At 46.5% G+C, this 16,163-nt stretch overlaps 1 protein-coding gene across 15 annotated transcripts in view; it reads right to left on the bottom strand.

Annotated features, from left to right (window-relative positions):
* Positions 1 to 16,163, bottom strand: part of UNC13A (unc-13 homolog A) — a 308,976-nt gene that overhangs the window by 130,581 nt on the left and 162,232 nt on the right. For all 15 annotated transcript variants that reach the window (XM_077475833.1, XM_077475836.1, XM_077475835.1 and 12 more), the window contains one exon: positions 1,725 to 1,875. In XM_077475833.1, the coding sequence (XP_077331959.1) occupies positions 1,725 to 1,875 (151 nt within the window). The remainder of the gene's footprint in view (positions 1 to 1,724; positions 1,876 to 16,163) is intronic.

Genomic DNA, 16,163 nt, shown 5'->3' with positions numbered 1-16,163 from the left:
TCCGGAGGCTGCCCTTAAGGGGGGGCACTGTCAGAGAACTCACCATGCGAAGATCCGTCCCCGTGTAGCAGCAGCTCACTTTCGACCCAAGGATCATGCGCGGTGTCCCCGTCGGAGGCGTGCGAGTTCCGGTACGAACGGACGCACGCCAATACGAACACGTGGACGCACTCGCGCCAACCGAACGTGTGTACGTAATTACGCACGCACGGCCACGTCCACCAATCCAGGCACATCTCACCCTATATAAACAGGATCCTGACGTGATACCAGTGCTGGATCGTCTTCAGCTACTCCTGAGACACCCTGACCATTGTTCCTGTGCTCTTGTTCCTGTGACCTTGTTCTTGATACCCATTCCTTTGGATACTCCTTGTTTTGATCTCCTGGACTACCTCTGACCTCGGCTTGGACTTTTGACTTTGGCTTGCTTCCTGATTTTGTACCTCATTGCTAGCACGTTACCAGACCCTTGCTCGTCCTTGACTACGCACCTGCCTCTTGTTCCTTTACCGCATTGCCTGCCAGTTGCCGACCTTGCTTGTTCCAGACGCGCAGTGTTTCCTGTATACCTGCTGAACCTCCGATGTCTACCTCCGTGATCAACCAACACCTCTTCCTCCGTGAGGTCCCAGCGTCTCCAGGTCTTCAACTTCCACCTGCAGGCACCTGCACCCTTTCGCTGTCTTCACGCTCCCTGTTACCACCTCCAGGGGTGTGGAGACTGGAACCGTGCAAGAGGCCACCCTCAACAGTCTGACTCCGCTGTAAGGTACGTGACACTGGCACTCAACACTTAATTCTGTCTTACCACTATATAAGCTTACTTATATTAACAGAAACTGTGCAAGAAAGTTTGATAAAATATGGTTCTGCTTGGATAATTCTTTGGGCTCTAGTGAAGGGACAGATGATGAACTCATGTAACACAGATCTTCTTCTCTCTAATGTTGCCCCCCCCCCCCCCTTCATCCTGTCCCTATGATCCCTTTTCTCTATCCTTACTTTTCTGTCCCCTCCCCTTCTTTCCTTACTTCTTTATTCTGCCTCTTCTTCTTCCTCGCCTTCCGTCCCTTCCCTTTCTACCCTTCCTGTCCCTTCTCCCTCCTTCTCACCCTTGCTATTCCTTCCTCCTTCTCCTCCTCCCCCACCCTATTCCCCTTCTGCCTCCCTTTTCCCCCTCACTGTCTACCTCCTTTTCTTCACAATGAACAGTATATTGATTCTCCTTGACTCTACTAATTGGTGTGACAGTTTGGCAGTTGTTTGGAGCTGCCTCATTATTCTGGGTATGGGATGTTTAATTATCATCTGCTCTGTATTTAGTCTTGAGATTATCATCTGTCATATGGATCCTGTGATCATATTCTTCCAGTTGCATATTGGATATTCTGTACCTGGAATGTTTCTGTAATTTGGATCTGAAATTCTACTGGCACCAGATACAAATTGTATACCCCTTGCATTGTATATTTTATTCAGTAAACAGTTCTATTTGGAAAATTGTTGCAGCTAGCAACAGCATCATCAGAGGGTTGTGTGCGGCCTACACCTCAAAGCTCTTGCTCAGTGTTCTCTTTTGCTCATGTAAATACAGAGGGCACAAGTCTAGACACCAAGAACCAATAGTATTGCTCACGTTTGTAACTAATTTGCAGGTTAAAGTAATAAAGCAAATTAATGCCTGTTTTATCATACTATGGAATAGCAGATAAATATCTTACCCCAAAGTTTGAGGCAGAGAAACGATCAGAGGCAGACACATTGGTTGATGCAGTTGTGTGGGCGTAGTAGGCATTGATATTGGCAAGAAGTGTGCTCATAACAGCTGGTACTCCAGGACACATATATTTGGAAGATAGGCAGGCAAAATGTCTGGAAAACAAGAACTCAGAAGTAAATGATAATTACCTTTAACAACCTCAATTCCAAAAAAAAGTCGGGACAATGTGTAAAATCTACATAAAAACAGAATGCAATCATTTGAAAATTTCAAAAGCCCATATTTTATTACATTTAATAGAAAATAGAAAACATAACACATGTTAAAATTGATTTTTACCATTTTAAGAAAAAAATAAGGTAATTTTAAAATTAATAGCAGCAACATCTCAAAAAAGTTAAAACAGGGCACGAAAAGCTGACAAAGTACAACACCAAATCTAAAAAAGTTGGGGGCGGGGCCATGCTTACCACTATGTAGCATCCCCTCTTCTTTTTAAAACACTCTGTAAACTCTGGTCTGGGAACAGAGTAGACCAGAGTTTTGGGAGAGGAATGTTGTCCCATTCTTGCCCGAGCATATGCTGCTCCAAAACCTGGATAAATTCTTTAGCATTGCTGGTGTTTTTCCAAATGTGCAAACTGTGACATATGCACTAATACACCCCCATACCATCAGAGATGCAGGCTTTTGAACTGAGCGCTGATAACAAGCCAGAAGGTCTCTTTCCTCTTTAGTTCAGAAGACGTGGCACCCATGGGTGCCAAAAAGCAAGTGGAATTTAAATTCATCTGACAACAGAACAGTTTTCCTTGCAATAGACAATTTTGAATGAGCTTTGGCCTAGAGAAGATGGCGGCATTTCTGAATCATGTTCAGATATGGCTTTTTCTTTGCATGAGAGCTTTATTTTGCATTTTTCGGTGGCATGGCACAGACAGTGATTATTGGAAGTATTCCTGAGCCCATGCAGTGATGTTCATCACAGAATCATGCCTGTTTTTAATGCTAGAGTTATATGATAATGTTACATTGGGAGGCAGTAAGACACGACCCCTTTCACATATGCTGAGCAGGTACGCCTGTCAGTCTTTCAGGCGAACCTAATCAGGAGGTCCATTCATCCCTATGGAGAGGCGAGTGTAAACAGACCTCTGTTTCCGATTTGGACCACTAAAAAAGGGGGAGGGGCTCTATCCTCTTCCATTTAGGTGGAGCAGATCAGAGAAAGTCGGGTGTAAATGAACAGTGGAGTCCATTTACTCCCAGCTGCCCATACAGCAGAGCGGGCTCTGTCTGTGTCCGCTCTGCTTTGATCAGCGGGGATCTCTGAGCTGATCCATTGCTGATCAGAATAGAATATGCCCCATGTGAAAGGGGCCTAAGGGTCTTATTTATTGTTAGATGATGAATTTTAAGTTAGATGCAATAAACAGCAACATGTGTCTTGTCTCCATAATGAAGTACATAAAAACACTAGGGCTCAATCCAAATAATTTAAATGGGCTGCCCTATGAGTGAGAACAATTCAAAGGAAGTGGCTGACATATTGGTATACAACCACTAGGCATGAACTTGAACAATGTAAATCCTTCAGAAGAATAAAATAGGTTTAACCACTTGCTGACCAGCTGCCGGCAGGTCGGCACGATGCCGTGAACCGCTGTAGCTGTTAGCAGGCACACGCGCGCCGGCAGAGGGAGCCGATGCGCCTCGACGGCAGTCACAATGACTGCCGCCCACACGCGATCGCGGGCACTAGAGCCGGGACGTGTTGTTGTCATGATCCCATTCATGAGGAGTGCTACACATATTTTTTCACATGTTATTTTGAACTTTCTTTGTTTTTGAGGGTTAGCTGCTTTTTTCACTAAAGTTATTGAGGTTTAGTGCAGTATTTTTTCCCCATTTGCACAACGTGTGTGTGTAAACACACAAATCCCTGTTCTGTGAGGAGAGGCGAGACAGATCGTTTGCTCCTACTAGCTAGAAACAATGATATGTCTCCTCCTCCAGTCAATTCCAACCACCCACAGTTAGAAACACAAACGAGGGAAAACATTTAACCCCTTGATTGCCCCCTAGTGTTATCCCCTTCCCTGCCAGTGACATTTATACAGTAATCAGTGCATTTTTATAGTACTGATCACTGTATAAATGTCAGTGGTCCCAAAAATCGGGATATGCCCCGGTCGATGACCTATTGTGTTAAAATGCGTCGGTCTATGCTTATCTTATGCTTCCCACATTGCTTTTAATCTTTTTATGTGATCATATTTTATGTCACATCTGTTTTACTTTAACCAGTTGCCGACCGCCGCACGCCGATGTACGTCGGTGCAATGGCACGGGCAGGCATAAGGACATACATGTACGTCCCTTGCCTCCCGCGGGTCGGGGGCCCGATCGGGCCCCCGCCCGGTGCCTGCGGCGGTCGGTTTTCGTACGGGAGCGATCCCAGACGAGGGGACGGCCATTCATTCATGGCCACCCCCTCGCGATCGCTCCCGACGAATAGAAATCCCCGGTGACATCACTTCCTCTCCTGTAATGTAAACACAGGAGAGGAAGTGATGTATTCTCTCCTCCGTGTCGGTATTTTTCGTTCCGACACGGAGGAGAGCGGATCAGTAAGTTGCACCAACACTCTACACACACAGTAGAACATGCCAGGCACACTCACACCCCCCCTTTACCCCCCGATCACCCCCCCAATTACCCCTGCCCCCCAGTCACAGTGACACCAATGTCATTTTTTTTTTTTTTTTTTGCATTGGTGTCATTTGTGACTGTAATAACTGTTAGGGCAGTTAGAGTTAGCCCCCTTTAGTTCTAATGTACCCCCCTAACCCCCCCAATAAAGGTTTAACCCCGTGATCACCCCCCGTCGCCAGTGTCACTAAGGCTGGGTTCACATTGCAGCGGTTTATGAGAACGAATGTGATTCGCACCGCACTGCAGTGCAAATCACATCCGATCTCTGTGCGATTCGAGTTCAGCCATTCGCCGCACCCGCCGCACCCGCCACACCCGCCGCAAATTCGCACGGGACCCTTTTTTTGGCCCGCAGCAGAATCGGATCGCATGGGTGTTCACACCATGCGATCCGAGTTTGCAGATCGCACTGCGATATGCGAACTGATCTGGGGGTGTCAGTAACATTTCACTGACACTCCCAGCAGTTCGCATAGGGCAGTGTGAACTGCCGCCGGGAGGCATGCGATGCGGGAACCCGCCGCGGATTTGCGGCGTTTCCGCATCGCTCCAGTGTGAACCCAGCCTAATAAGCGATAATTTTTCTGATCGCTGTATTAGTGTCACAGGTGACGCTAGTTAGGCAGGTAGGTATTTAGGTTCGCCGCAGCTTTTTATAGCGCCAGGGACCCCCATATACTACCGCATAAAGCCCCCTGATTGCCCCCTAGTTAACCCTTTCACCAGTGATCACCATATAACTGTTACAGGTGACGCTGGTTGGTTAGTTATTTTTTTATAGTTTCAGGGCACCCGCCATTTATTACCTAATAAAGGTTTAACCCCCTGATCACCCGGCGGGTGTCATTTGTGACTAATAACTGTTAGGGCAGTTAGGGTTAGCCCCCTTTAGTTCTAAGGTACCCCCCTAACCCCCCCAATAAAGGTTTAACCCCGTGATCACCCCCCGTCGCCAGTGTCACTAAGGCTGGGTTCACATTGCAGCGGTTTATGAGAACGGATGTGATTCGCACCGCACTGCAGTGCAAATCACATCCGATCTCTGTGCGATTCGAGTTCAGCCATTCGCCGCACCCGCCGCACCCGCCGCAAATTCGCACGGGACCCTTTTTTTGGCCCGCAGCAGAATCGGATCGCATGGGTGTTCACACCATGCGATCCGAGTTTGCAGATCGCACTGCGATATGCGAACTGATCTGGGGGTGTCAGTAACATTTCACTGACACTCCCAGCAGTTCGCATAGGGCAGTGTGAACTGCCGCCGGGAGGCATGCGATGCGGGAACCCGCCGCGCATTCGTGGCGTTCCCGCATCGCTCCAGTGTGAACCCAGCCTAATAAGCGATCGTTTTTCTGATCGCTGTATTAGTGTCACAGGTGACGCTAGTTAGGCAGGTAGGTATTTAGGTTCGCTGCAGCTTTTTATAGCGCCAGGGACCCCCATATACTACCGCATAAAGGCCCCCGATTGCCCCCTAGTTAACCCTTTCACCAGTGATCACCATATAACTGTTACAGGTGACGCTGGTTGGTTAGTTATTTTTTTATAGTTTCAGGGCACCCGCCATTTATTACCTAGTCTCACTAGTGTACCCCTAAATTTAGGGGTGTCTACTTTCCAAAATGGGGTCATTTGGGGGGGGTTTGTGCCATCTTGGCATTTTATGGCCTTCAAAACTGTAACGCCCTTAGAAAGCCTGAAGGCGGTGCTTGGTTTTCGGGGCCCCGTACGCGGCTAGGCTCCCAAAAAGTCCCACATATGTGGTATCCCCATACTCAGGAGAAGCAGCAGAATTTATTTTGGGGTGTCATTTCACATATGCCCATGGCATGCGTGAGCAATATATCATTTAGTGACAACTTTGTGAAAAAAAAAAAAAAAAAAAAAAAGTTTGTAATTTTCCCGCAACTTGTGGCAAAATATAAAATATTCCATGGACTCAACATGCCTCTCAGCAAATAGCTTGGGGTGTCTACTTTCTAAAATGGGGTCATTTGTGGGGGTTTTGTGCCATCTTGGCATTTTATGGCCTTCAAAACTGTAATAGGTAGTGAGAAGTGAACTCAAAAATTTACGCCCTTAGAAAGCCTGAAGGCGGTGCTTGGTTTTCGGGGCCCCGTACGCGGCTAGGCTCCCAAAAAGTCCCACATATGTGGTATCCTCGTACTCAGGAGAAGCAGCAGAATTTATTTTGGGGTGTCATTTCACATATGCCCATGGCATGCATGAGCAATATATCATTTAGTGACAACTTTGTTAAAAAAAAAAAAAAAAAAAAAAAGTTTGTAATTTTCCCGCAACTTGTGGCAAAATATAAAATATTCCATGAACTCAACATGCCTCTCAGCAAATAGCTTGGGGTGTCTACTTTCTAAAATGGGGTCATTTGTGGGGGTTTTGTGCCATCTTGGCATTTTATGGCCTTCAAAACTGTAATAGGTAGTGAGAAGTGAACTCAAAAATTTACGCCCTTAGAAAGCCTGAAGGCGGTGCTTGGTTTTCGGGGCCCCGTACGCGGCTAGGCTCCCAAAAAGTCCCACATATGTGGTATCCCCGTACTCAGGAGAAGCAGCAGAATTTATTTTGGGGTGTCATTTCACATACGCCCATAGCATGTGTGAGCAATATATCATTTAGTGACAACTTTGTGTAAAAAAAAAAATAAATTTTTTTTTTTGTCATTATTCAATCGCTTGAGGCAAAAAAATAAAATATTCAATGGGCTCAACATGCCTCTTATCAATTTCCTTAGGGGGTCTACTTTCCAAAATGGGGTCATTTGGGGGGGTTTTGTACTGCCCTGCCATTTTAGCACCTCAAGAAATGAGATAGGCAGTCGTAAACTAAAAGCTGCGTAAATTCCAGAAAACGTACCTTAGTTTGTAGATGTGACAACTTTTGCGCAAACCAATAAATATACAATTATTGACTTTTTTTTTACCAAAGACATGTGGCTGAATACATTTTGGCCTAAATGTATGACTAAAATTGAGTTTATTGGATTTTTCTAATAACAAAAAGTAGAAAATATCATTTTTTTTCAAAATTTGCGGTCTTTTTACGTTTATATCGCAAAAAATAAAAATCGCAGAGGCAATCAAATACCATCAAAAGAAAGCTCTATTTGTGGGAAGAAAAGGACGCAAATTTTGTTTGGGTACAACATTGCATGACCGCGTAATTACCAGTTAAAGCAGCGCAGTGCCAAAGTGTAAAAAGACCTCTGGTCATTTACCAGCAAAATGGTCCGGTCTGAAAGTGGTTAAGATGTGAATAACGTTTTAGATCATTTTGACCTGCACTATTGGCGTTCGTTGCCTTTTTGTTTTTTACACCATGGGATTGTTCTGAGCCATTCTGGAACCTTTGCTGAGACATTTTCATCACAAGACGTTTGGTGTGGATAGGCGCTACTCTCCATGATGGCCGCCTTGTAACCTGGATTGTCTGTCTCCGTCCTCCCTGTGTGCTAGTGGTTCTAGCACTTCAAGCCTGTATGATACATTGCAGTATGGTACTTGTATCCAACTTATCTGGTAAGAGCGTTTTATCTCTCTATCTGATTTCCACCTGTGAAGCTACGAGATTGATTCAAGACTCACTCTGGCTACAATTCTGGGCGATTAAGTTACTGATCACTTGATTGGACTATTCATTGTGTGGGATTTTCTGTTATATGACCACAACTTTGGGCAATTGAATCACAGATCACTTGATTGGACTATTCACTGTGTGGGACTTTTTATTTTAATATCATCATGGGCTATCCCCTATACAGTTTATGCATGTATATTTGTTTATATACACTGATTTCTGATCTGGGATAAGCATTGCATATACTGCTGTTATTTACACATTGTCACTGTCTAAGCACATTGACACTTCATTATTATTTTCTTTGCAGTATTCACCATTTTATCATATCATCACTGTTTGAGTACTTTGATATATTGTTTGCCAAAAATGTATCCCAAAAATGTACCAAAAGCAGCCGATCTGTCAGCCGCAATATTGCAGTACCACAAAAAATCACTGATCACCGGCATTAAAAAAATAAATAATAAAAATGCCATAAATCTATCCCATATTTTTGTAGGCGCTTTAACTTTTGCACAAACCAATCAATATACGCTTATTGCGATTTTTTTTTACCAAAAATATGTAGAAGAATATATATTGGCCAAAACTGATGAAGAAATTAGATTTTTAAAAACATTTTTGGGGATATTTATTACATCAAAAAGTAAAAAAAATATATTTTTTCAAAATTGTCGCTCTTTTTTTGTTAATGACATTTTTTTTGTTTAAAAATAAAAACTGCAGAGGTGATTAAATACCACCAAAAGAAAGCTCTATTTGTGGGAAAAAAAGGAAGTCAATTTTGTTTGGGCGCAACGTTGCACGACTGCGCAATTGTCAGTTAAGGCGAAGCAGTGCCGTATAGCAAAAAGTGGCCTGGTCTTTAAGCAGGCCACTTCCGGTCTGTAAGTGGTTAAACAACATGTTGCTCCTATCCTCACAGGTCTTCTTAAAGCAAACAGTGAAAGAAAAATGATGTTCCTAATATGAACCCAGAGAATAAGACAGGAACAGGGAGTGTAATGTCTGCTACACACGTAGCAGACTATCCGGCGGACTGTCCGCCGGACTTTCCGAACAAGCTACTTGCCCACACACGGCACTTTTTCAGCGGACTAATACGGCGTACTAAGTCCGCCGGACTAAGATGGTGGCAGCGGCGACAGAAGACCAGGCCACCGCTTGTAAAAGAGCTAGAAGAAGGCGCGGTGGCCCGGCAAGAAGAACCGAAGAGGGTGACAAGACTCCCGAAGAGGGGGACAAGACCCCAGAAGTCGGAAGAAGAGGGCGGCTGCGAAGAAGAAAGCCGGGCTCCTCCACTAGCAAAAGAGCTAGCAGAAGATAGTGGAGGAGTCTGGCGAGAAGACCCCCGAAGACGGACAGAAGACCCCCGGAGCTGTGCAATAAACTATTTTAACCCTTGTGTGTTGTGTTTTTTTTTTACAGGTGAATGGGTAGGGGTACATTGTACCCCATACTCATTCACATAGGGTGGGGGGGGGCGGATTCCGATAAGCCCCCCGCCCGCAGATCCCGACAACCAACGGCCAGGGTTGTCGGGAAGAGGCCCTTGTCCTCATCAACATGGGGACAAGGTGCTTTGGGGTGGCACCCCCCATGTTGAAGGCACGCAGCCTGGTACGGCTCAGGAGGGGGGGCGCTCGCTCGTCCCCACCCCCTTTCCTGGCTGGCCGGGTAGTGTGCTTGGATAAGGGTCTGATATAGACCTGAGGGGGACCCCCACGCCGATTTTTCGGCATAGGGGTTCCCCTTTAAGTCCATAACAGGTGACGGGGCCAGCGACGCCTCCTTCGCTGGCCCGGCTACCTGGAGACGCGCTCAAAATGAGCGGACTTTTCTCCGTGCGGGAAAAGTCCGCTCATTTCAAAAGTACGGCGGACTAGCACACACACAGCCGTACTGTCCGCCGAAAAGCGAGTCCGGCGGACAGATTGGAGTGCAAAAATACTTTCTTAGTCCGCCGGACTTTTGGGTAAAGAAAGTCCGCCGGAGGCTACACACGGGCGGATTGTCCGGCGGACTTGAGTTTGCCGGACTTTTCCACCGGATTGTTTGATCGTGTGTACGAGGCATTATGAACACTGTCAGTTTTATTTTTGCCATCTGCATCCCATTGGATAAATTTCACCAGGGTCTCCAGAACTAGTATTCTCATTGGAAGATTTCATTCCTGTTCTAGTGGCAATTATTTGTGATTTTCTTTCACTTTCACTTTCAGTGTTAATGGTCACTCTCCCTAACAGGGACATGGACAGCAATTAAAGTGAATGTAAAGCCTCTTTTTTTTAATTATAATGATGTTATACTTACCTGCTCTGTGCAATGGTATTGTACAGGGAAGTCCCTTAGCTCCTCTTCTGGAGTTCTCCTCTGACGCTCTTTGCCCTTTCTTATTACAAGTGCCCCATCAGCAAGCCAGCTGTTGAGGGGGTACCTGTGCAGGTATGCTCCCTGCTCCCTCCTCACAGGATTTGACTGACAGAAGCAGGAGACAATGGCTCCTGCTTTTGCCTGTGTGTTCTGTAAGAGGAGGAAAGAGGAGAGTGGTGTTGCAAATAGGACAGAACTTGATCGAAAGAGTCTGGTAAAAGTTCAGTGAAAGGGAGGAAACTACTATTGGAGCGTGTTTTACCTTAATGCAGGGAATAAGTTAAAAAAATGTAAGACATTACAACCCCTTTAAAACCTGTCAGGTGTTCTAATCCCTCCCCATTCAGTCCAAAACTAAGTAAAAACATGTTTTGCCTTTAGATACATTTTATTGTTTACTGTAAAAGATTCAATGATCAGGTGAGCAAATCCACTCACCTGTAATGCATCTAAATCCGAGCTCTACTGACAAAATACTCTGCGTTTGAGAGTACAGAGTGTGCCAGATGCCTGGTCCCCTGCTGCACTCTGTGGTTCATTCTGCCATCGCTATGTCACTGCTGGGTTCTACAGGGGCAATGGAGGCACCAGTATCTTACACTTAAAGGGATTGTAAAGTGAATTTTTTTTTTTTGTTAAATAAACATGTTATACTTACCTCCACTGTGCAGCTCGTTTTGCACAGAATGGCCCTGAACCTGCTCTTCTGGGGTCCCTCGGCGGCTGTCTCAGCTTCCTCCCGCAGGTGCTTCTCACGTTCATGCGAGCTCCCTCGCATGGTGAGAAGCATCTGCGGGCACGCTCCCGTGATACAGCCAGCGGCTATAGCCGCTGGCTGTATCACACGGCCCCGCCCCCCAGCACTCCGCGTCAGTGGATGTGATTGACAGCAGCGCAAGCCAATGGCTGTGCTGCTTTCCATCCATCCACTCCAGCCAATCAGCAGCCAGGCTGAATGGTGGAAAGGACGTCGGTGGACGAACGCGGGACTTTCGAGGGGTGAGGTAAGTAAAACGGGGGGGGGGGGGGCTGGGGGCACAGGCACTGTCAGATGTTTTTTCACCTTAATGCATAGAATGCATTAAGGTGAAAAAACATTTACCTTTACAACCCCTTTAAGCCCCATACACACTATCAGATTTTCTGCTGATTTTTTCCTTCAGATTTACCAAAACCATATAATATGAGGTCAAACCTTAGGAGTTTCAATTTGTATGCAATCAGGCTGGCCCTTCTACCACATGGTTTTGGTAAATCTGAAGACAAAAATCTGCAGAAAATCTGACAGTGTATATGGGGCTTTACACTCCTGGAAACGTCAAATGCTAAACATTTTTCACTAAAGACTGGGTCTTCAAAGAACCAGAGTTTTACAATGTAGGAGGCAGGTATTAATTGCGTTTATTTACAATATCCTAATTTATTTAGTTATATTTATGTTTATTTAAATAGAGGGGCGGATTCCGATAAGCCCCCCGCCCGCAGATCCCGACAACCAACGGCCAGGGTTGTCGGGAAGAGGCCCTTGTCCTCATCAACATGGGGACAAGGTGCTTTGGGGTGGCACCCCCCATGTTGAAGGCACGCAGCCTGGTACGGCTCAGGAGGGGGGGCGCTCGCTCGTCCCCACCCCCTTTCCTGGCTGGCCGGGTAGTGTGCTTGGATAAGGGTCTGATATAGACCTGAGGGGGACCCCCACGCCGATTTTTCGGCATAGGGGTTCCCCTTTAAGTCCATAACAGGTGACGGGGCCAGCGACGCCTCCTTCGCTGGCCCGGCTACCTGGAGACGCGCTCAAAATGAGCGGACTTTTCTCCGTGCGGGAAAAGTCCGCTCATTTCAAAAGTACGGCGGACTAGCACACACACAGCCGTACTGTCCGCCGAAAAGCGAGTCCGGCGGACAGATTGGAGTGCAAAAATACTTTCTTAGTCCGCCGGACTTTTGGGTAAAAAAAGTCCGCCGGAGGCTACACACGGGCGGATTGTCCGGCGGACTTGAGTTTGCCGGACTTTTTCACCGGATTGTTTGATCGTGTGTACGAGGCATTATGAACACTGTCAGTTTTATTTTTGCCATCTGCATCCCATTGGATAAATTTCACCAGGGTCTCCAGAACTAGTATTCTCATTGGAAGATTTCATTCCTGTTCTAGTGGCAATTATTTGTGATTTTCTTTCACTTTCACTTTCAGTGTTAATGGTCACTCTCCCTAACAGGGACATGGACAGCAATTAAAGTGAATGTAAAGCCTCTTTTTTTTAATTATAATGATGTTATACTTACCTGCTCTGTGCAATGGTATTGTACAGGGAAGTCCCTTAGCTCCTCTTCTGGAGTTCTCCTCTGACGCTCTTTGCCCTTTCTTATTACAAGTGCCCCATCAGCAAGCCAGCTGTTGAGGGGGTACCTGTGCAGGTATGCTCCCTGCTCCCTCCTCACAGGATTTGACTGACAGAAGCAGGAGACAATGGCTCCTGCTTTTGCCTGTGTGTTCTGTAAGAGGAGGAAAGAGGAGAGTGGTGTTGCAAATAGGACAGAACTTGATCGAAAGAGTCTGGTAAAAGTTCAGTGAAAGGGAGGAAACTACTATTGGAGCGTGTTTTACCTTAATGCAGGGAATAAGTTAAAAAAATGTAAGACATTACAACCCCTTTAAAACCTGTCAGGTGTTCTAATCCCTCCCCATTCAGTCCAAAACTAAGTAAAAACATGTTTTGCCTTTAGATACATTTTATTGTTTACTGTAAAAGATTCAATGATCAGGTGAGCAAATCCACTCACCTGTAATGCATCTAAATCCGAGCTCTACTGACAAAATACTCTGCGTTTGAGAGTACAGAGTGTGCCAGATGCCTGGTCCCCTGCTGCACTCTGTGGTTCATTCTGCCATCGCTATGTCACTGCTGGGTTCTACAGGGGCAATGGAGGCACCAGTATCTTACACTTAAAGGGATTGTAAAGTGAATTTTTTTTTTTTGTTAAATAAACATGTTATACTTACCTCCACTGTGCAGCTCGTTTTGCACAGAATGGCCCTGAACCTGCTCTTCTGGGGTCCCTCGGCGGCTGTCTCAGCTTCCTCCCGCAGGTGCTTCTCACGTTCATGCGAGCTCCCTCGCATGGTGAGAAGCATCTGCGGGCACGCTCCCGTGATACAGCCAGCGGCTATAGCCGCTGGCTGTATCACACGGCCCCGCCCCCCAGCACTCCGCGTCAGTGGATGTGATTGACAGCAGCGCAAGCCAATGGCTGTGCTGCTTTCCATCCATCCACTCCAGCCAATCAGCAGCCAGGCTGAATGGTGGAAAGGACGTCGGTGGACGAACGCGGGACTTTCGAGGGGTGAGGTAAGTAAAACGGGGGGGGGGGGGGCTGGGGGCACAGGCACTGTCAGATGTTTTTTCACCTTAATGCATAGAATGCATTAAGGTGAAAAAACATTTACCTTTACAACCCCTTTAAGCCCCATACACACTATCAGATTTTCTGCTGATTTTTTCCTTCAGATTTACCAAAACCATATAATATGAGGTCAAACCTTAGGAGTTTCAATTTGTATGCAATCAGGCTGGCCCTTCTACCACATGGTTTTGGTAAATCTGAAGACAAAAATCTGCAGAAAATCTGACAGTGTATATGGGGCTTTACACTCCTGGAAACGTCAAATGCTAAACATTTTTCACTAAAGACTGGGTCTTCAAAGAACCAGAGTTTTACAATGTAGGAGGCAGGTATTAATTGCGTTTATTTACAATATCCTAATTTATTTAGTTATATTTATGTTTATTTAAATAGAGGGGCGGATTCCGATAAGCCCCCCGCCCGCAGATCCCGACAACCAACGGCCAGGGTTGTCGGGAAGAGGCCCTTGTCCTCATCAACATGGGGACAAGGTGCTTTGGGGTGGCACCCCCCATGTTGAAGGCACGCAGCCTGGTACGGCTCAGGAGGGGGGGCGCTCGCTCGTCCCCACCCCCTTTCCTGGCTGGCCGGGTAGTGTGCTTGGATAAGGGTCTGATATAGACCTGAGGGGGACCCCCACGCCGATTTTTCGGCATAGGGGTTCCCCTTTAAGTCCATAACAGGTGACGGGGCCAGCGACGCCTCCTTCGCTGGCCCGGCTACCTGGAGACGCGCTCAAAATGAGCGGACTTTTCTCCGTGCGGGAAAAGTCCGCTCATTTCAAAAGTACGGCGGACTAGCACACACACAGCCGTACTGTCCGCCGAAAAGCGAGTCCGGCGGACAGATTGGAGTGCAAAAATACTTTCTTAGTCCGCCGGACTTTTGGGTAAAAAAAGTCCGCCGGAGGCTACACACGGGCGGATTGTCCGGCGGACTTGAGTTTGCCGGACTTTTTCACCGGATTGTTTGATCGTGTGTACGAGGCATTATGAACACTGTCAGTTTTATTTTTGCCATCTGCATCCCATTGGATAAATTTCACCAGGGTCTCCAGAACTAGTATTCTCATTGGAAGATTTCATTCCTGTTCTAGTGGCAATTATTTGTGATTTTCTTTCACTTTCACTTTCAGTGTTAATGGTCACTCTCCCTAACAGGGACATGGACAGCAATTAAAGTGAATGTAAAGCCTCTTTTTTTTAATTATAATGATGTTATACTTACCTGCTCTGTGCAATGGTATTGTACAGGGAAGTCCCTTAGCTCCTCTTCTGGAGTTCTCCTCTGACGCTCTTTGCCCTTTCTTATTACAAGTGCCCCATCAGCAAGCCAGCTGTTGAGGGGGTACCTGTGCAGGTATGCTCCCTGCTCCCTCCTCACAGGATTTGACTGACAGAAGCAGGAGACAATGGCTCCTGCTTTTGCCTGTGTGTTCTGTAAGAGGAGGAAAGAGGAGAGTGGTGTTGCAAATAGGACAGAACTTGATCGAAAGAGTCTGGTAAAAGTTCAGTGAAAGGGAGGAAACTACTATTGGAGCGTGTTTTACCTTAATGCAGGGAATAAGTTAAAAAAATGTAAGACATTACAACCCCTTTAAAACCTGTCAGGTGTTCTAATCCCTCCCCATTCAGTCCAAAACTAAGTAAAAACATGTTTTGCCTTTAGATACATTTTATTGTTTACTGTAAAAGATTCAATGATCAGGTGAGCAAATCCACTCACCTGTAATGCATCTAAATCCGAGCTCTACTGACAAAATACTCTGCGTTTGAGAGTACAGAGTGTGCCAGATGCCTGGTCCCCTGCTGCACTCTGTGGTTCATTCTGCCATCGCTATGTCACTGCTGGGTTCTACAGGGGCAATGGAGGCACCAGTATCTTACACTTAAAGGGATTGTAAAGTGAATTTTTTTTTTTTGTTAAATAAACATGTTATACTTACCTCCACTGTGCAGCTCGTTTTGCACAGAATGGCCCTGAACCTGCTCTTCTGGGGTCCGTCGGCGGCTGTCTCAGCTTCCTCCCGCAGGTGCTTCTCACGTTCATGCGAGCTCCCTCGCATGGTGAGAAGCATCTGCGGGCACGCTCCCGTGATACAGCCAGCGGCTATAGCCGCTGGCTGTATCACACGGCCCCGCCCCCCAGCACTCCGCGTCAGTGGATGTGATTGACAGCAGCGCAAGCCAATGGCTGTGCTGCTTTCCATCCATCCACTCCAGCCAATCAGCAGCCAGGCTGAATGGTGGAAAGGACGTCGGTGGACGAACGCGGGACTTTCGAGGGGTGAGGTAAGTAAAACGGGGGGGGGGGCTGGGGGCACAGGCACTGTCAGATGTTTTTTCACCTT

This window comes from Lithobates pipiens, unplaced genomic scaffold (assembly GCF_037356315.1).
Source record: "Lithobates pipiens isolate NorthernLeopardFrog02 unplaced genomic scaffold, aLitPip1_a1.2 Scaffold_13, whole genome shotgun sequence".
Taxonomy (NCBI): Eukaryota; Metazoa; Chordata; class Amphibia; order Anura; family Ranidae; genus Lithobates; species Lithobates pipiens.
This window is presented reverse-complemented; position numbering and strand designations above follow the sequence as displayed.